General features: G+C 47.3%; 1 protein-coding gene across 3 annotated transcripts in view; it reads left to right on the top strand.

Annotated features, from left to right (window-relative positions):
• Window positions 1-21,740, top strand: part of LRRFIP2 (LRR binding FLII interacting protein 2) — a 1,092,194-nt gene that overhangs the window by 490,549 nt on the left and 579,905 nt on the right. For 2 of the 3 annotated variants that reach the window (XM_069613206.1, XM_069613204.1), the window contains exons 10-12: window positions 15,641-15,715; window positions 17,258-17,305; window positions 17,383-17,427. In XM_069613206.1, the coding sequence (XP_069469307.1) occupies window positions 15,641-15,715; window positions 17,258-17,305; window positions 17,383-17,427 (168 nt within the window). The remainder of the gene's footprint in view (window positions 1-15,640; window positions 15,716-17,257; window positions 17,306-17,382; window positions 17,428-21,740) is intronic. The other variant, XM_069613205.1, reaches the window with a different exon arrangement.

The following is a 21,740-nucleotide window of genomic DNA, read 5'->3' as shown; positions in this document are numbered from 1 at the left end:
CCAGTGGTTGAAGTTTCAGGACCACGTGTCAGACCCCTTGCAGGTCTCTGATCAGGTGGCTCAGGATTTTTCATGGTGGGCCGTGCAAGATGCCAAATCTTGGCCCCAGGTGACGGTGGTCATGGGCATATCTGACTGGTTGGGGGCGGGGCTCGCACGTCGGGCCTAACTGTGTGCAGACTGTGGTCCCCCGTGGAGTCTCAGGAACACATCAACTTGCTGAGGGTGATTAGGCTGGTCCTGGTCACTTTCCTCCCCTCTGTGAAACGCAAGACTGTACTGATCCCGATGCCACAATGCAGTGGCCAAGCACTACCTCAACAAACAAGGTAGCGTGGATCCATCTGTGTGCAGAGAAACAATGTGACTTGTGTTCTGGAGAACAGTGTCTCTCTGATAGCAGCTCATCTGCCCCAACAAGAGAATGTCACAGCAGATATCTTGAGCAGGCAGACTTTGGCCTCCCACAAGTCGGGAGCTCTATCAGGATGCTCTTCTTGAGGAGATCTTCTGCTGTTGGGGAACTGCTCAAGTGGACCTCTTTGCTTCCAGTGTCAACAGGAAGAGCATGTTTTTCTGCTCCAGGGAATTTCCTAGTCTGTGAACTCTGGGTGACGTGCTGATGGTCGAGAGCATATTCGTTTTTTCGTTATTTGTGTTCCTGCTGATCCCAGTCTTTCCCCTGATTATCGGGAGACTGCACTGCACCTTTTTGGAACCACAATGTACTGATGGCCCCAGACTGGAGCCGCAGAACGTGGTATCCAGAGTTGCTGGACATGTCCATCTGTCGCCCCCTTCCCCCGGTGCCTTCCCAGGGAGAGTCAACTTGCTCTCCCTGTTCAGAGGGCCAAGTCCTGAGAGGGCAGCCTGCAGATTGGCACTGTAAAGGGTTATCTCGCCTCTGTTTCGGTATTCAAGAGGTCCCCGGAACAGGGATAATTGTTCACAATCCGCACTGTTAAGCAGTTCTTGCTGGGGTTTTGTCCATAATTACTCTTACGTCCCGTCCCCTGTCCTCCATACTGCATGGATGTCCCTCGCTAGGGACGGGAGATGTAACCTTTTTCACCAGAAAAATCTTCTTCCCTTTCAAATATTGAGGTGCGCCCACCAGCATGACTCCTCGGTCCCCTTTTCCATGCCGACTGGAACGGGACAATTTCACCAGAGCTCCTGGGTTTGGCTTTGGCCATGTCACACCACACGCTCTTCCCCGGATACATTTGTCTTTTTTTTTTCTTTTATCATTCAGGTACTCGGTCCTCTGGCACCACACTCCTCCCCGGCGCACGTTGACTTCAGCAGGCTTCAACAGGTGTCCAGCCTGCGAGGGACTCTTCCCGACTTCAGATCCCCACGCTCTTTGCCTCCGCTGCCTTGGTCACGAACACGGATGGGAGGGTTGCACTGCATGCAACAGACTTTCTTTGTGTGCTTTGAAGAACAGACTAGATAGGTTTAGGGAGCTCTCTGAGAAGTCACCTCCAGAGGACTTGAAGGACTTTGTCAGTCCTAAGTCAAGGACCAAGGGAGGGCCGCTCTTTTCCAGCACACCCCGCAAGGGCGACTCCTTTCCAACGAAACACCCAGACGGGAGGGACCTCTCAGGTTCTCATACCAGCACGGGTACCGAGGCTAATTCAGCTACCGGCTGCCAGGCAGAGGGGTCTGTAGATCCTTCCGGAGACAGTGCTGATGGACCGCAAGGTTCTTTTCCCGGGTGTACACCCGAGGGGCTATGCCCTTGTACCGGCAACCTGTCCGAGGGTGCAACTGCACGCAGCACTACCGGCAACTCTGCTGAGGGTGACACGCCTCAGCCTGGGGTGCAGGGTAGGCCTCATGCTCCATCGCCAAGAGTCCTGGAGGAGGCTGGGCCCAGTGAGCCAAGCACCACGACTTCGGCACGTGGGATGCAACTCGACAAGATGGTCGTTCGTCTGATATCGCCCAGAGGAACGGAGCAGGTGGGAAAACGAGTTACAAGGTGGGACTGGTGTCAACCAGGTACGTGGCCTACAGCTTATCCATCAGCAGGGCATGTTTACCCCGCAAACAGCTAGGCAAGAGTACGCACCGGCCTCAGCAACCACCTGCCACCCCATTGGCCTGCTAGGACAGGTTCTTTGAAAAGTTCCCCATGCTCATGAGATCTCCTCAGATGGGGGTCCATCGTTAGGAATGTAATCGGGGACATGCGCCCTTCGCCTGTGCCTATAGTCATTCCTCCTATGGCTCCAGCGTCGCAGGCCCCGATGCAGCCCCTGCTGCCCACGCCGGCTCCTTAGTTTCCGGCTCCCCTGCCTCCCACAGTTAAGGCGGTTCTGTTGCAGCCTCCGCTACAGCCTCCGACTCTGGTCTCCACACCTCAGCCCTCGGCGCCCAGCACCCCTTGACCCGCTCCGCACCAGCCGGACACCCTGGTGGACACAGACGAGGAAGAAGACCCCGACACACCATCGTCAGCCAAGGCCTTCCACAAATGACTTGCAGGTCTGGCAGAGCACTTGGGCCTTCCTCAATCCGAATTCGGACAACCGGAGGCAGGGGTACTTGCAAAGGTCCTCACTCTATGCCCTGCGGCTAGAACAGGGATCCTGATGCAGAAGGACGTTGTCGCCTTCGCCAAAAAGGTGAGGCTCAAGCCCCATTCGGCTCAGCCTGTCAATCGGCGCCTGGACGCCAAGTATATGCAAATGGAGGGGCATGCACTCTTGCTGTCGGCCCACACTCTTCGGTGATTGCTGCGGTGTCGCTCTATTCAAAGCCGCAGTCGTCCTCGGCAAGGAGGAGAAGATGTTGGAGGCGTACGGGAAGGTTTATTCCAACGCTTTGCTGCATCTTCGTCAATTCAACGTGGATGATATGCTGGTAGCCAAGGGTGTTGCTAGGTCTGGAAAAGATCTGGGGCTTTACTAATTTTGGGACACTGGGCTAGCTAGCCTTTTTGGTTGCAACCCATGACCTTCTACCCTGGGCTACAACCAAAAGACCCGGGGCTATAGCCCCTGCTCCCCATTCCCCTAGCAATGCCTCTGCTGGTAGCCGTTAACGAGAGGGTTTGGCGGGAAATAGCCGACTTCCTTCCAGAACTTCCGGCGCAGAGCCAGTCACGTCTCAAGGCGGGACTGGCAGAGGCTAAAATGATGGCGCAAGACCTCATGGAGTCCACCGCGGCCCACATTGACACCTCTGGCTGAGCCATTTGCATCGGCCACGGACATGAGGACTGCCTGGCATCAGGCTACTAAATTTCCATTCGGGGGGTGGGGTGGGGAGACCTTGTTCACTCCTCCACCGATGAGGAGTTGGATGAAAAGAAAAATATTTTGCAAACTGCAAAGTCTTTATCCTTACGAAGGCCACGCCCAAGGCGTAGACCCAGTCACATCAACGGGTTCCGCGGCTTCCATGATCAGAGGTCTAGACAGCCTGACCGTTCGATGAGCCAGCACCGGCGCAAACCACAAAAAGGGGTGGGGAGCAAAGGCTTTTCAGTTCTCCCTCCTCTGCAACAGCCTCAGAGGGAAAGAAGGCGTGACGCGACCCTTTGGGTCCACCTGTCTCCAGTAGGGGACAGGCTTGCCCTTCGCGCACAGTTTTGGCATCAGAGGTTTGCGGACCCCTGGATCCTCTCAGTAGTATCCATGGGGTACCACCTACAGATCCCCTCCTCTCCTTCCTCCTCCCACAGATTGGGACAGCAACTCTGCTGACAGAAGTTCAGTCGTTCAGCGAGAGCTAGGCCGTGGAAGAAGTCCCAGCCTCCCAGCGAGGATTGGGCTTCTATTACAGGATTTTCACCACACAAGAACCAGGCTAGCCTGAGAGGTGTTGGACCTTTCCACGCTCAACCTCCCTCTTCAAAAATTCAAGATGGTTACGCTTGCACTGATCACAGCGACATTGTGCAGGGGAGACTGGATGTGCTCCCTGGATCTGAAGGACGCTCATCTACACATCCCGGTTTGGCAGCCGCATCGCTCCTTACGATTCAGGATCATGGGCTGCCACTTCAATACAAGGGGCTACCCTTTGGCCTCAGTTAAGCCCCCAGGGGGAGCAGGGCCACCATGTCTACCCGTACCTGGACAACTGGCTTGTCAGGGCGAGATTTCCGGAGGCGATTCATCACACTTCCTCCACCCTTATTATCACACTCCACGAGCTGGGGTTTTCCATCAACCTCAAGAAGTCTCAGCTGCAGCCTACGCAGAGCCTGACCTTTCTGGTCCTCATGGGACACGAGTTCCGAGAGTGTTTACGCTGGGAGGACAAGGTCATAGCCAGCAAGAGGGCCACTACTCACTTTTTTACCTGAGAAGTGACCTCGGCCTGGTGGTACCAACACTTATTAGTCATTATTGCAGCGGTCCTACCTGCTGTACCCCACACGAAACTCAAGATGAGATCTGCACTTCGCTGCCTCATGGAATCAGGAGTGTTGCTGCCAAGCAGAGCTGATCAGCATTCCGCCTTCTCTACACCCGGACCTCACATGGTGGTCCAGGGACTGCAACTTGCGGACGGACATGCCCTTTCGGCAGCCAGCCCCGCAGTTATCCATTAATATGGATTCCTCCCTGGAGGGCTGGGGGCCACTTTGGACAACCAGTGTCCAGAGTCTGTACCCTGCAGGAGCAGGAGTCTCATCAACTGGCTGGAGCTGAAATCCATCTATCTAGCTCTCAAAGCTTTCCTTCCGCTCATTGGGGGCAAGGTCATCCTCATCCAGACGGACAACTCCACCAGCACGTACTATGTCGACAAGCGGGGTGGTACCAGGGTCCCCTCCACTGTGCAACCTAGTGGTCAGCATGTGGGACTTGTCAGCATGTGGGACTGGGCCCTTGAGAGCAACTTCTAGCTGAGGGCCATCCACCTTCCAGGGGAGTCCAACTTAGAAGTGGACAGACTCAGCAGACTGGGAGCGGACAATTACAAGTGGCAGTTGAACAATCAGGTGCTGCTGCAGATATTCAGCAGATGGGGGCATCCTCAGGTTGATATCTTTGCCTGCTGGCACTTAGTTTGTGTCCTGGCAGGGGCAAGGCCCCGGCTCCCTGGGCGACACCTTCCAGATTCGGTGGAGCGGCATGACAGCGTATGCCTTCCTTCCTACACCCCAGATCCACAGGGTGATCTGCAAGATAAAGCAATTGTCACCTCAGCATCATTCTGATAGCTCCATGGTGGCCTGCGAGACCGTGGTTCTCAGAGCTTCTTAGCCTCTCGGACAGGCCTCCCTTCACCTGCCGCTGGGCCCAGCTCATCTCATGGTGCAACGGGGGGGACAGGAACATCCACACAGAAGTTGGCCCTTGCAGCGTGGTTCCTGAGCAGGTCACGCTGAAACACCTGGGTCTATCACAGGTTAACCTACTATTCATTCAGCGCGCTAGGAGCAAGGCTACTAGGAACCAGTGCAGGAGTAAATGGTCTAGGTTCTGTCATTGGGCCGACTCTAAGGAGATTGACCCCCTTATGTGCATATTGGATGACATACTCTTTCTCTGCACACCTTGCTCACTCGGGCGTGCAGGTGGATGCATGCTGCACTTATCTGGCAGCCTCAGGGGCTTACAGAAATTCAGAGGAAGGCATCTCCTCATCTAACCCGGTGGTCAAGTGACATTTAGCAGGCCTTGCCAGGCTCTTTCCTCCCATCAAGAAACCGCACCCCGTGTGGGACCTCAATGTAGTGTTGGGCACCTTGGGGCACAAACCATTCGAGCCAATGGCGTCCGTGGACGTCAGGCTGGTCACCATTAAAACCACTACATTGGTGGGTCTCACCTCTGCTCGCAGAGTCGGCGAGATCCAGGCACTGGTGGCTTCAGCTCCCTATACTACTTTTCACAAGGATAACGTGGTCCTGAGAACACACCCCGCGTTCCTACCTATGGTATCCTCTGCTTTCCATCTGAACGAGGATATAGTCTTATCTGTTTTTTGCCGACCCTAAGGACGATGCTCAGAGTGTCTTGCACAGTCTGGATGTCAGATGCGCACTTAAATTCTATCTGGACAGGACTAAGGACTTGCACAAGTCAGATGCTATGTTTGTCCCCTTTAAGGGGGTCAAGGCCTGTTTATCAGGCATCCAAGGCCTCTATAGCAAGGTGTATGGTCTCAGCCATCAAGGAGGCCTATGAGGGGCAGCACAAACCGCTCCCAGCTAACATGCACACCCACCCGGTCAGAGCCAAGGCCACGGCCATCGCATTCCAGAGGCAGGTGCCGTGGCAGGTCATCAGCAGGGCGGCCACCTGGGCCATCCCTTCAGCTTTCTGTAAGCACTACTGTTTGGACGCTGGCTCGAAGTCCGATGTGACTTTCGGACAGGTGGTTCTAAGGAACCTGTATTCTTAAGGAGGGTCTCCTCTCCACCCTGGGGCTACATTCAGTTGTAATCGCCCATGCAGTATGGATGAAAGGGGACAGGATAGTCCCTTTTCCTCCATACGTCCCACCATCCTCCCGTCTAACAATACTGGTGTCATTAGGCAATGTTAAATATTGTCGACGCGTTAATGGGGACTGAGGAGTGGCGCCGGTGGACGGATTCAGGGCAGCGCATGCTCCCAGGGCCGCGCCCTGCATGCCTCTAAATTCAAAGGGGAAGATTGTTTTTTCTGGTGTAAATAGTTCCTCCTCCCATCCCTAGCGAGGGACGCCCCTGCAGTATGGAGGAAAGGGGACTATGGACTAAGAGTATGTTAGTCACTACGGTGAGTAACTATTAATCCTGCCCCCTGCCATTATCTGTTCCAGCATGGGATTTTAGTTTAATTTTAACGTTTCTTATGGGTACTCCTCTTGAACCCTTTAATTCCTGTTGAATTAGATTTCTCACCCTTAAGGATTTTCTTGGTTGTCATCACTTGAACTCCAGGCGTCATCAGTTTTACCTCACTATTTTCTTTTCCAGAGAAGGTGACGTTGAGTGAGACCCTTCTTTTTGCCAAAGGTGGTCTGGGATTTCTCATCAGTTAAGTTTATTCGGAAAAAATACATAAACCAAAATACAAACAATACACAAATTATTACAATGGTAAACAATAATTAAAAAAACAATTCCAGTAAGGCAAAATTCATATAGAGTAATTTAAAAACATTAAAATGGCAGGATAAAAAGGAGTGCATGTGTAATCTCATCTTACAAGCGGTTTGTTCCGCCGATGCCAGGCTTTTCTTAAAAATTCTACACTGCCCCAAGCCACAGGGATAGTTTCGGCGCACAACAAAAAGATCAGAGCAGGTCTAACCTGACTGAAGCAAGTATTTTTGAGCAGTGATACAATAGTTATTTTCCTTATACCCTGATAGGCTGGGCAAAACATTACAAAATATAAAAGATCCTCCTCGGCCCAATCACAGCACGGACAAGCTGTGGACTGTTCCATACTTTGCCAATTATTTGTATGCGTCCTGAGCCATAAGGAATTAACGCGTGCCTGGGTCAATGCCCAGCGATCAAAGGGTCTATGGCTATGCAAAAGAGATAATCCTATGCTTTCTGTTAGCCTCAACCATAAGCCCGGAGGTTTCTCTGTTTGGCACAAGAATTGAATTAAACTATTGGTTATATGTTTACTGTGTTAGATAACGAGAGCTGCTGGACCTTGGAGGTTCTTGGAAATACATTTGTAAATATAAGATAGCCATGGTATTTTAGAATTTAGCCAGCTGGTCGTCAGTGGCTTTCAGATTCAACCATACCGCCAACCAATGCGCCAGAGGGACCATCTGCCACTCATCGCCTTTGTGGGAGCTTCTGAGTTTCATATGTGTAGCATAGTTAGGCGCTGAACATGGTAAACCAAGCAGTTTTTTTGTAGGAAAGTGTTTTCTATGATTTCAATTTGGCTGACTTTCTCCATACACTACAGGGCAGCCCCATAATTGGTAGCAGCCTTTGTTTGGGCTCTGTACACCTCCACAATCATCTTGATCGGTTGCCCTGAACACATGTTCTAGAAACGAGCCGAGCCCCCCCAGATCCTGCCTCGTTCTCAGACACTGCTTCTCTGTGACTGGACCCTCGCCAATTTTCACTGAAGGTGACTAGAGATGGTCAAATCTCTCTACCCTGGGGATTAGTTCTCCACCACTCCACATTTTTCGCATCGCATCTTTATCGGTCTACCACCTCTGCCCGAGCAAGCCATTACTGCAGATTTGTGAAATTCACTGTTAACTTAAGATGAGACATAAACAGGGTATAGACATCCATCAAATGTTCTAGAGCTATGGGGGTCCGGGCAATTAGAAACATGTCATCTGCATAACCTAATACTGGGAGTGGGAATCCACCCACGCTAATGAAGTCGGCGTTAGTTTCCACCAGTGCCTGTGTAGAGTCTGTTGATATAAAGAGCAAAAAGCACTGGGGCAACCACGCACCCCTGACACTCCCATGGCTACTTCCAAAAAAACCTGTGCATTGGCCCTGTTGCCCAAATCTCACACAGGTGGAAGTGTTTTCATGGATAATCTGCAACACCTTTACCAACAACTCGGGGCATCCCATGGACCTGAGCACCCCCCCCCCACAGCAAGGCTCTAACCACCTTGTCAAATGCTGTGCGCAGGTCCATGAAAGCCAGGTAGTGGTTCCCACCTTTCGCTCCTAACAAAAATAGACTTTGCTCCCACCAGGTACAAATGTAGGACTTTATCTCAGGCCCCCAAGCCTGGGCAGAAGCCATACTGGATATTTACGAGAATCTCACTATCCGTGATCCACAGTTCCAGGTGCTCCAGGACAGCCCGACCAAAGATCTCGAACGATGTGTCTAGCAAAGAGATTGGCCTGCAAGATAAAGGACTCCCTGGATCGGCTTTTTTAAAGATGGGGTAAATTATTGCTTGACGCATGAAGATGGGTATTCCCCAAGTTAAAGGTTGGCATTGAAGCAGTTAGTAATGGGCCCCACAAAACTGCCTCTTCACTGAAAAGGTCAGCAGGAATTGTGTCCGGGCCCGGTGCTCGGTTATGTAATTGCTTAATCACTGCCATTTGAACCTCCTTCGCGGTTAAACCAGTGAAGCACCACGTCCCCCGTCAAATGTACTAGGGGCCTCTGCCTTGTATAGAGTGCTAAAATGGTCAGACCAAGCTTTTGCACTCATGTTGTTCTGAGTTCAGGTTCTTTTATAAACCGGCCCAACTGCCAAAAAATCCCAGAATGTCTTGGAGTTCCCTGCCATTACGGCTTGGAGGAGTTCTTCCCATGCCTGTTCTTCTAAAAGGCCTCTTCCTATTAGCCAATATGGTTTTGTAGTGAACACGGGCTGTGATTATCTTGCCTCCAGTGCTATCCCTTTTGCGCATAGGAGCCCCTTCAAGTTAATCTGGGCTGCACGGCATGATTCATCAAATCAGTCTTGAGTATTAGTTCTCCCTGTTTTAAAATCCTGCTGATAAAGATCAAAGACACATTTTGTGTGAGGCCAGGATGATTTCCCTTGAGTCCACACTCTGAGAAAGGATGGAGGCGATCTGTTCCCTATTTGCGGAAACCGCCTGGGTCGGAGTAGCCATTGCATACATTTTAGCCCATTTCACTCTGCGCTTGCAGAGAGGATTAGTTTTGCAGTAATCCAGGTGCGGTGAACTAACGTGTGACGCCACAGAAAGACCAACGCTCAATACCAACCTCAGAGAGTAATGATCACTGTGCCAACACCTGGAACGCCATAATTAGAGGCCATTCTTTTGCATAAATGCAAAGATAAATCTATCGTGGAAGTGGCTTATGTGCAGTGATAGGTGGGCTTCCCAGGTAGGTCCACACCAACTCGTCCATTTACGGAGCGAATAACCCAGTCCAAGAAACAAGTATTCAACTGAAGGCCCCTGGCACAGGTTCTTTCATCTGTCATTTGGGGGCTGGGCGGCAGGGGGTGCTATCCCATAAGCGAAATCTTCGCCCGGGTCCACAATTTCGCTTCTAAATCCCTCTACCCGATTTGGCATTCAAATCTCCCAATATCGAAGGTTTTGGCTCCCCATGGTTATGCACTCTGATTCAATAAGATCCCTCAATGCCCCTGGGCAGCCTTTGTTAAGGATGTGTGGACTGTTGTAAAAATGAACTAGAATCAATTCTCGACCCTGATCGGGCCGTGCTCTGATGCACTGTATAGTCACGTTTTTTGTTTTCCCTAACTGTTAACACAAGGTTGAGTGAGGACTTGAAGAAAATGACCATGCCCCCATAGCAACGTCCTCTTCCACCCTTCTTGGCTGCAATACACTTTGAAGCATAGCCATCCAAGAACAATGGGGAAAGGGCTCAAGTTTCCTGCAGGAATATAATCAGTGCCTCAGAGCTGACACTACTTCATTCTTTGACAATTTGCTCGCTGCGCCAGCAATATTCCAGCACAGAAATGACAGGACCGTGCCTGAGGTGGTGACTAGGTGTTGCTATTGTTATGCTGTTCTATGCAGCCCTGGTGGAGCCCTACTACACCTTGGCCCCCATCTCTTGAGGCAGTGAACCATTCCCACTCAATATCCTTCAAGGGCTCAAATCGGTTTGCCAAACCTAAGATGCCCCTTCTTTCAATTGGTTCAACCTCCCCCCTTCCTTTCAAAGCCTTTGACCAACCCCCCTACCCCATGCATTGAGGTTCTCAAACTCATGCTGTGGCATTGGAGGGGCTGGTTGAGATGGATAAATAGCAGCTAGGGGGGAAAAAAGCTCTATTTTGGGGAAAGGATTTACGAGGCCACCACTCTGGGTTTAAAGAAGAAACCAAATAATCCAGCATGGCCCGGGCATTCATAGACTACCACACAGTCCCCCTATGCCCATTTTGTCTCCTTGCCAACTCAAGTTGCCCTTCTGGCCATCAGGATACCTTTCGGGTTGATATTCATCCCTTGCAGCCGTGTATTTATCCATTGAGATGTTTTGTTTGAGGGCGATTGTGGCTTCTATGGTACCCTGATCTAGGCGAGACAGACCTGTAATCACTCCCACCAGAGGTGCTGGTTACGGGGGGAGGTTAAAGACCGCTTGTTGTGCAAACTGACCAGAGCCTTTACAGATTGTGTGGAACCCCACTGCAGAAGCAATTCTTGGGACCTTAATTCCCAGCCATGTGCGGCCCTCTGTGGGGGGCACCTTCTGGTAAGTGTGGGCATGGGCTGGTGGTGTAGGTGCCTGTGGCTTCCATACAACTTGGACTATCACAGGGAGAGTATCAACAGTATTTGACAAAGGGGTGGCTGAGCCTATTAGGAATATAACCTACTACCACCAAGCCTTTGAGTTCCATAACATCTTTTTTTTTAACCCCCTGATTAAATCATCAATGATGCAGAGAGACATGCTCCGTTAGTGAGGGCTGTAATTCTGGACAGGACAGGTGCCAGCTTTTTGTCCAGTACCTCGTCCAATATTTTGAAATCACTGGAAGCTGAATCCAGTGAATCATTCACAGAAATAAAATCGTATAGATTCTGCTCTGTTTGGGGGTTCCAAACCCCCAGAGCCGTGCCTCACAATTGAGTACCTTGCTAAAGCGCTGGCATTAACACTACGATTGAGGCACTGAGATAGACTTGGGTGGGGGCGATTAGGGGTTTCTAGTGTTTGGAGATGGAAGGGGGGGGCATTATGTTTTCACGGTCGCAAGATTGAAGGATAGCAACCTCGATAGCCCTTTCGGTGTGCTGGATTCGTTCTTCAAGTTTACCAGCCATTTGTTTCAGATGGTCATTTAGAGATGGTTGTTTTAAGGGCAACTGACTTTTTGTCCTTCAGTTTGATGGCACCAGAGCCAGGTGCTAAGCTGGACTTTTTTTTGTTTTGTTGCCCACCAGAGTTTGGTCCTTAGCTTTGCGCCTAGACATGGGGCACCGTATCTATCAACCGTTGTGCCAAGTACAGTGCAATGCAGTACAATACAGTACCCAGGAAGTGCAAGTGCGTGTATAATGCAAGTATTAAAATCAACTAACCAATAGCACGCCCCAACCGATTTAGCTTGGCATTGGCTTTTCTTAAGGACACTGGTGCAGCGGGAGGATAAAACACATGCAGGTTAAGGGCCAATAAAAACCAGCATAAGTGCAAGCAAAAATTGACTATGAATTAATAAAAAACGGAGCAATGTTAAACCATGTCAGTGCAAAAAACAAAAAAAGTAATGTGGAGAGAGAATCCTTGCAGCCCATCAGCCCAGTTAAACAAAGAAACAAACAGACTTCCAAAGTCTTCCAAAAACAACAAAGTAGCAAAAAGTCCAAAAATGTGTGTAGTTACCAGAAATGTTAGTGTTTTTAAAAAGAGTTTTTCATATGCACAATACAACGAGCTCCGAGGACAGGTCACGCACGACGGCTCAAGGAGCTACCTTAGTCTGTCTCTCCCCCTCTGTCCCTAGGTCTTCACAGAAAGTTGTGACATTAGGCGTCGAGCAGTGACCAGCAAACGTTGAGTGGAAGCAGCGCTGCCACAAGCAGTGGGAATGCAGCAGAGAGTTACCAGGGGTACGACAAATAAGAGGCAAATGGGGGGCATTATATGCCACAATGAGCCCCCAAACCAGGGTGAGTGATGAGCGATGAGATTGCAGTTAAAGGTTCGCTTCTGTAGCTAATATCACAATGTCACAGTATTGCGGTGGGGAAATGGAATAGGAAATCAGAGATGAACAAAATCACTCTCCAGTGTAGGCACTCACACGAAGGTTATCCCCTCACGTCAAATTCTGCAAAACCGTGTGTATCCCGAGCTTAGATCAGAGAGGCAACACCTCCAGGAGGGATGAGGATAGAGTGTTTGTCAGCGAGCAGTCTGCAGTCCCTTAGCACCACAGCCTATGCAGACTGCAGAGACTGCCCTTTTCCGCCCTTTCTTGCTGCGCTTCGCAGAGGATGGAGCTTTTGAAGCCAGGCAGCCAGGTGAAGGGAATTAACCCCTCCTTTTCCTCCTCGCTCAGTGCTCCCAGGCAGAGACTGCCCTTTACCGCCCTTCTTCGCTGCAGCTTCACGCTCTCGCAAGATCCATCTTCCTCTGTTTTTTCTTTGTTTTTTCCCTCCACCTCACCGTTTCAAGGCAGAGGAACGATTTCATCGGCTAGACCCCTTTGAGGCCCTGAAGTTCTACATCCCTCGTACTAGAGGCTAGGAAGGATGACAAGCTTTCCGTTGGTTATGCTGGTGTTCGTGCTGGCAGGGTGGTTACCAAACAAACGCTGTCCATGTGGATCATTTTTTGCAACTCAGAATGCTACGATCTAGTGAGGAATTGTGTGCCTAAGTTTCTCGGAGCTCATTCTACCAGAGGAGTGGCTGCCACCTCTTCCCTGCAGAGGGAAGTCCCGGTCTTGGCCATATGCCAGGTGGCAACATGGGCATCTTTGCACACATTTGTTAAGCATTATTGCTTGGATTGCCTTGAGGGCCAGGATGCCCTGTTTGGTAGGGCACTCCTTCAGAGTGTTCTGCTGTAGGTGGTGGCCTGCCTTCCCTCCTTCCTCATCAAGGTTATGTACCGATTTTATCATAGATGAGGAATCAGTGGAAGGAAGGAATCCATTAGAAGAGCAAATGACTTGCCTCTCTGTAATGTTCTTTCTGATGGACGTTCCTCCCACTGACTCCACATCGCCCTCTACCTACCCCTCTTGTGGGAAGCTAGTACACCATTGGTTCTACGGTCCCACTGCTTCAGAGTGCTAGAGAAAAAGGCTAGAACTGAGGTCATAGGGCACGGCATCGCTATATATACTGACCCGATGTCTTACCCATCGTGGGCCATGTAGCGGCATCGGACGGAGCTGACGCGGAGCCGTGCTGCACCCCTTGGCAGCGGAAAGGTTTCCAGAGAACAGCTGTGGTGTTCGTCGATGAGGAAGCAGTGGAAGGAACGTCCATCAGAAATAACATTTCTTGGAGGTAAGTAATTTGTTCAACAGCTTCATTTATTTTCTTCATAAGCAATTAATCTGCTCAGGCTGCACAAGGCAAAGGACAAATGTCCTGTCTATCTATACCTTTTAATGTACACGGCCCAACCCTTTGGATGATCTTGGTCAACCATGTTCCTAATAATTCTTGGGATAGCCTGAACACATCTCGAGACCCTCTCACACCCTGACTTTATGTATACATTTACATTACAGCAAGCCCTTACTTTAACACAATAGTAGCTCTCTTGTCTTTATATTGCACCTTTTTCCGGTCAATGCTGCATAAGCAGCCTAAGGTTGAGCGGGGCTTTATGCACCTTAATTCAGACACGGTTTACATGATTTGAGACGGTTGCCAGACATTTCGTCGAAAAAAATTGGTCGACCAGACAAATGGTCGAACCAATTTGGTCGAAAACCAAATGGTTGAAATTTTTTATTTTTTTTATTTTAACCCTTTTTTTTTTTTTTTGGGGGGGTACCCCCCAACCCCCTTTTTTTCTCTAAAAACCCCTTTTTTAACTAAACGAAAACCCGAAAAATAAATATATAAATAAAAAAAAAAATTCGCCCATTTGGTTTTCGACCAAATTGCATCGACCAAATTGCAGTCGACCAGTTTTTTTTCGACGAGTTGACTGGACACCATTTGAGACCACTACGGTGGTGAGGTGGTGCACTATAAAGTAGTACTATAGTGCCTGAGAGAATGGTAGGGGTAAGATGAGATTTAATATAGCCTTGGAGACCTAGGAAGGTGTAACTATCGCAGGATAATAACCCAGAGTTAATTTGGTGGAGGTGTCCCTATTCTAAGCAATAATGACCCCTCCTGAGGTCTGCAAGGCTATTAAGCACCGAGTGGCATAAGATGTTGGAGTTGTGATAGTTATGTAAACTGTTACTTCAATAATGTATAAAGTAAATACACTGTTAAATTCAATATGATTTTATTTTGTAATGTATTTATAAATTGTTCTCTATATAAAGTAAGCAATTGGCACTGAGGGAACTTGGGCGAACTGGAACAGTTTTGGCATGAGCATGCATTCTGTAATTGGATCGTGTGAACACATTGTTTTCACATTGGTGCTTTAAATTAGATGGCTGTCACATTGAAGGTGCCGTGAAAAAAATCTTGGTGGTGATGTTTCTTGAATACAGTGAAATGCTTTCGTTTTGCTATTCTCCATTTTGGAGGCAGTGAATATTGGTATATTGGTAATGAAGTTTTACCTAATAAAAAACATCTAATATCGAATTTTAGGAAAATAGATATATGGGAATAGTGGTTTTGGCGGGGTGGTGGGTATAATGCCCCCCACTCCACCCTTCAAAAACAACTTAACAAAATTCGATATTTTGGTATTGGGTGTTTTTTTTTTGTTCGGTCAAAATGGATTAGTTGTTTTGCAATTCGATCAAATCGTATGTAACTCTGAATATTAGTAGTTAGCATTCCGAAAGTTCTGTTTGGCTTACAGGAGCCAATTCTGACCTCCACGTATTATATAATAGGCTAGAAGTATGCATGCCATGAATGTAAATCGAACACGATGACTTGACCAGAAAAGTTGTGTTTTAATTGTTTGTGTTGGTTTAAGCTATAATGTGTAATTCAGGTTATACACAATGGGATAAACTGTTTTGATTCTCTCTAATGTTCACTCATATATATGTATGGATCATACTTTTGCTTTTGCAGAGTGGATTGTATCATGATCAAAGAAACTATAGCAGCCTTAAGTATAGCAAACCTATCTCCACCTACCATGCACGGGTTTGTGTACACTTTTTTCTTATTGTTTTCTTTTTATACATCGCATGTGAAATGTTTCTGTGTAATTTGATGAATAATGCGTTTACCTTTACTAGCCCACGTAAACGTAAGATTTATGTGTCAGTTGTCTTTGTAACGATGAATATGCAGAAGCCTGCGTTTGGGGAGGTGTAGCATAGGTCGGCTTTTTGGAGCCTTTGAATGATGTTTTCCAGTTTGTACAATTGGCCTCGTTCTAAAACTATTTAGGCCATACATGCATTGTTTGCATTTACTGGAATGCAAGCAACAAATACTATCCCTGTGTGGCTTTTGTTGTTAATTTTCTTTAGACTATATTTTTTGTCCAGAAGTAATTAAATTGTCGGCTGAACTGCTAAACATCAAAACATTTGTAACCGCTAAGCCAGGGCTTTAAGGAGCCCATATAAAGCAATGTAGCTGTTTTTGGAAGAAATACGTAGGAGTATTTAAATATATAGAAAGCGCATTTAGTGGAATTATACATTCTGCAAGATATACATTATTATTATTATTAGATATACATTATTGCAAGATATACAATATACATTACGATTTTATTTCTGCTTTTAGAACTGCAAGATAACATGGAACATATGAAATTGTTTGTTGGTTCAGCCACTCTTAATGAGTCTACGCCCCTCCTGAAAGTCCTTAAACTCTCCATAGATTAAAGTGAACACTCTAGACCAAGTATGATGGGACCCACAAGTATTAGCCCTGCTCCCCAGTTTCTCATTTTCTGGCAAGGCACTTGGTAGCTAAACCTTCCTCTTGTGTGTTTGAGTCGGCAATTAGTCCAGTGTTTGGTCACAAGAGGGGCAACACATTGCTCATGCTCCCAAATCAGTTCCGATTTACGTTGCCTGTGACCACCGATTTAGTTTTGCCACATGCTTGGGGAGGGAGACCAACCCCCCCTTCGAGCATTCACACTCTGTTTACATATGCAGTTACTGGTCTTAAAGTAATGCATGCTTGACTTGTAGCTGCTGAAAACAAATGACAAAAGGTGCATACGTTCCAAGTTCAACTTAGTAACTATAAACCTTTTGGCGTATAGCACGTTGTTTCCCAAACTAGTTTCTCTTCTGTTGGGCCACTGACCTGGATTCCACTGTAAAATTAGAGTTATGGGCCCCACAATGAGCTCACTCACCTTGTCCCTGGCCTTCAGACATACTAGGCACACTTTTTTTTGGTTGGATCATGCACATTGCAGACCACGAGTATGCAAGTTGCAATCTTCATTTTTGGAGCCTTGATTTAAAAAAAAAAAAATCTTGATTTAAAAAGTTCCTCTTCATACTTTGATTAGTACAATTTGAGAGATGTGGATAATTTCATAAGAAAAAATGCAAATTGGGGTGTAAAAACTCAATTTGAATTGCCTTTCTATTTCTAAAAATAATTCTTAATTTAGTTCAATTCGTTTTGGTGTTTCTTTTCATGTCGGAGAGCTCTTGTACATTTTGTACAGTTTCTTGCAATCTTAAGTTGCCACTGTTCTTTTCCTTGCAGTCTTCTTCTCTTTACAATGATCCTTTAACCACCACCAGGACACTCAGGGTCAGTATATAAGGAGATAGTATGTTTTTTTTTATTTGCATTTATGTACATATAAATTAATAAGTCTCTTTGTATAGGCACCTTCTACTATAACCACTGGTTTGCAGCGAAGTGCCAGTTTGGTTTGTATACTGAATTTGCATGGATGTTTGTGATTTAAATTAATTACTTGACGTTGTGGTCTTCAGCATGATTCAAGATGTGCTTTCAAATATAATCTTTTAGCAAAGCTTACGTCCCTCACAATGTAAATGTAGTATGCAGGCAGTGTGAATGGAGTGGTATTGTGCAAGAATGTTTTAAACTACATAAAGTTGTAAAACAGTAGTGTAAGATCGCCGAGCCTGATCTTGATGAATCAACAGCCCCTTCAAGTCTGCCAATTTCATACTTGTGCTTTACCCTGTTACTCTGTGGTATCCAGTTTTTCCATGGTGTACACAAAACCTTTCTTCTGCCTTGTACCTTTTCAATTCATTGCCTATCCAATTTCTCTTATGAAATGAGTTTCCATGTGCTGGCTAATTTTGATATGCAGTTAATTTCTGGTTTGCTTCCGTTTCGTGGTCTTGCGACCAGTGCTGTTAGTGGAGAGTTGGCATCCGGGTTGCTTTTCAGTCTCAGATATTTACCTCTACTAAGATTAATTGTCAATGAAATACACAGGTCCCTTCTCTTCATTTAAAAAATATATTCTGGCTTTATCCTTGTACAGATAAAACCTCTGAGACACTATTCCAGATGAAACCTTAGTAGTAATGTGTACTGTCTTAACCCAGGCTTTCAGTAGATTAATTACTCCCCTGACATTACTGCTGCACTTTTCAGGGCCTCCTTGCATTTCTTAGGACATCAAGGTCTTCTGCTTTCATAACTCAAAGTCCTTTCCTGTTTGGTAACCTTGAAGACCTACTCTCCAATCCAGGACTGTCCCTCATGAGGGCATTTCATCTAGGTGCCACATCTGCAAACCCTCACAGTTTATCATCCTTAAAGTTCCTGGCATCATCAAAAATTATAGTCTTAACTTCCATTGCTTCTGCAAAATAACTTAAGAATCCTTTGAGAATTTCTATCTGATATAATGTAGGTGGCACCCCACTTTGTCACTTTCTTCTCCATCTGATGGAATCAGTTTATTAGAAACTTGTCCCATCATGCTGTGGCAGCCAATGACTTTAAAAAAAAAAAAATTCCTTTGCAAAACTGTATTGAAGTCTTCTCTTGACCTTGTTGGTTCATTGGTCACACGTTCAAGATTATGTCATAATGTTCACCTTGTGTAGGTTCTTGGCTGCCCACATGGTGTAACCTAGTCTTCTCAAGGGATTTCAATTTTGAAATTTAGTCTGACGCTTTCCCCATCCCTTATGTACAGGTCATTTGTCTCCAAGTTGCCAGCCTCTTCACATCACCTGCTTTTATGGAATAGAACTTTCTTGCATGCGTTTTCGGTTCTATTATTGTCCAGAGAGTGATTAATATGGATTGGTAGTGGTGTTGCAACCCCCACCCTCATTTAACCCCCTAGATGTTGACTTGTGTAAACCATGCTCCCTAACCAACTGTAAACATCAAGAACCTCACCCATATCAAGCTGTCTTAGGTGTTCTGTGTGAGAAACCTGAAGGTGTCTCCCTCACTAGTTGCCGCAGATCTGTCAACCAGGTGGCCAGGACACGGCCATCGTTATTGGATCCAGTTCCTGGGGGGTGGACGAGTGCAGGAAAATCACCTAGATCGGGTGTCCCCGGGGAGTGGAGAGGGAACACCGACGTGTGAGACGCGGTATGCCCTGCCTTCTAATCCCTTTTCCCTATCCTAATACATAGGATGTTCAACTTCTCTGACCCTCCCCTCTTTTCTAACACAAACACTTTTGCACACCACCAGAGACAACAGACTAACATTACGGCCCTTTACCCGACATGTCCCAATACCAGGCTCGGGCAAAGTCGAGCAATTGACCAGCATCACACACACACCTCTGACTGGTCCTTTCCCTTCCCTACAGGGATAAAAGGTGGCACACGAGAGCACAATACAAGCAAGACCGACAGCATGAGGAGAGAGCTAACTCAGCACGGCAGTTCAAGAGGAGGAGAAAGATGGTGCAAATGGAGAGAGTGACAAGGAGAGAAACGACCTTGCCTTTTCAGACAAAGGCCCATGAAACCTCCAAAGAAAACATTGTAAGACCGCGAACAATAGCCAGTGTGTTGCTGCAGATGTCAACGTTACACGGGACCCTACTCTGCTGATTACCGAGCCGGGGAGAGATGTTTGTCTCTGTGGCACCAACCTTGACTCCAGAGAGAAGAAACGCCAAGTGGTTCATCACAGCCAGTGAGTCGAGGGGAGAACTGATAAGAAACTGGACTGTGTTGAAAGAAAAGTAGCAAACGGCTAATTGAACTGTGAAAGTACAAAGTACTATTGATAGCAAAAGGGGGAAAACCAGCAACGGAGGTGTCTGGCACCACGTGGGTGCTCACTCAGGAAACTCTGGGCGACTACCCAATTGTTGAAAGAAACTACCTTAATCAGAAGGCCTTGGGAAAGGCGAGAAAGAGGTCTAAGTGGTCATACATGGGTCTAGTAAAATCCTCTGTACAGTTGAAAGTATTTGGCCGACATTTGATTGTGAAGCTAAGGGAAGTGAATCCCATATAGTAAAAACTGCTTGAGAAAAGTTGCGATTGACAAAGTTGGCAAGAGTGAAACTGAAGGCGGGATGCCGATAAACAGGAGGGCGAAGTCTGAAGTACTGATATACAATGTGTTGACAAGATTGAACCCCAGCAGATGGATGTCCACAGTGAACTGTTTAAAAAGACATTAAGATTTGCGAATATCACAGATGAAAGTGTATTGAAAGCCACAATCAACCTGACAGAGGGAGGCTAACACTTGAGAGGAGTCTGAGTCCGGAAGAGGGGGAACCAGGGTGGAAAAAGACACCACCCAGCCACAATCAACCTGACAAGTGGGGTATGAGACAGAGGAGGGGGATCACAGGGTGAGGAAGCATCACACAAAGTGCAACCGAAAATAATTCTTGAACTTTTTGTTCTTGTTCGTTGAGCCTATCAGGCCCCTGGAAATTAGAAAGCTTAACTACCGAAAGTCCTGATATCATTGAAAACTGTTTGTGGATCTGAGCCCTGAAGAGGGTGGATACAGGGGTGAAAGGTAATCACCCACCGTGTATATGGAAAAGAAATTGTTTTGAAACACATCAGGCCCTCGGAGGCAAGACTTTTTGTAGAAAAGAGACTTCACCACCGAAGGCCCCGATAGCTGAGAGTGGAACTGTTGGCTCATGCTGGGAAAGCTTGAGCGTGTGCTGAGCTCCAGAATCCCACCTTATCCCGAGCTTAAATAGTGGGGAAGGGAGACCCCGACTACCGCATCGTTACTTATTATTTATGAACACTTCTTTCTTATTTAGGACTATTCTTACACTTTTGTATTTAGCGTAAGGATTGGCAATAGATTTTTCTTAGTCTATGCTCTTCATTTGACAAGACACTACTAGGACTTGCTTATTATTGTTAGATGGTCGACGCTTGCTCCCATCTTAGATCTAGGTTTAGGTGGAGTGTTTTTCCAACCTTCCTTTACAGTGCAATAAACACCCTTGAACTGTGATCACATGTCTGTCTTTACTGTTGCCACCATGAGTTCCTTACATCTGGCACCCACATCTTCTTGGCATTTGTACTTCTACAGCTTGTTCAAAGCTCCTTGGTATGTTTCAAATTCCCACCTCTCACTAAGTTCCCTCGAACAATCCTGCTCCGTTAATTTTAATTTACGAACATTTCTACAAAAATTCTCTTTGCTTCCATGTGCCTTGACGACTGATCAATCGATGCCCAGGTGCGGCATCATGGGCCGCTTCGGGCCAGAACAGTAGGGAGAGAGGGGGGTGTTCTCTAAACTGACTCTCTTAGAGAATTTTTGTTCTATTATCCTCTTTCTTCTCTTTTCGCCCAACTGCACTGTTTATACATAATGGACAAAGCCCAATTGAAATGTTTTCCTTCCTGCCGTTATAAATTTGTGTGGAAAGACTTGCACATCGTGTGCAACTACTGTCCCCTGAGGGATCACGCTGAAAAAAGGACTGTAAATCTTGTAAGCTTTTCCAGCTGAAAACCCTAAAAGATTGATGGACGAAACATGGGGCCGCTCACAATTTGCAGGCCGAGGCTCCCATAGTCATGACGGTAGACTCCAGCGAGGGCAGTTATGAAGTCATGAGTGACGTGGAGGGTGGACCCCAAGTGCAGGCCCCTGACTCCGAGAAGCAGGTCGGTGGTCCTGTGATGGAGAAAACACCCAGCAGCCACGGCACAAAGGCATAAACACGCTAAAGACATACCCCACATCTGACTCTCAGACACTGTCGAGCGTCGAGGCCCATGCAGTG

Source organism: Ambystoma mexicanum, chromosome 5p (genome assembly GCF_040938575.1).
Source record: "Ambystoma mexicanum isolate Mex_15411 chromosome 5p, UKY_AmexF1_1, whole genome shotgun sequence".
NCBI lineage: Eukaryota > Metazoa > Chordata > Amphibia > Caudata > Ambystomatidae > Ambystoma > Ambystoma mexicanum.
Note: the sequence above shows the minus strand (reverse complement) of the source record. Positions and strands in the feature narration are given on the sequence as shown.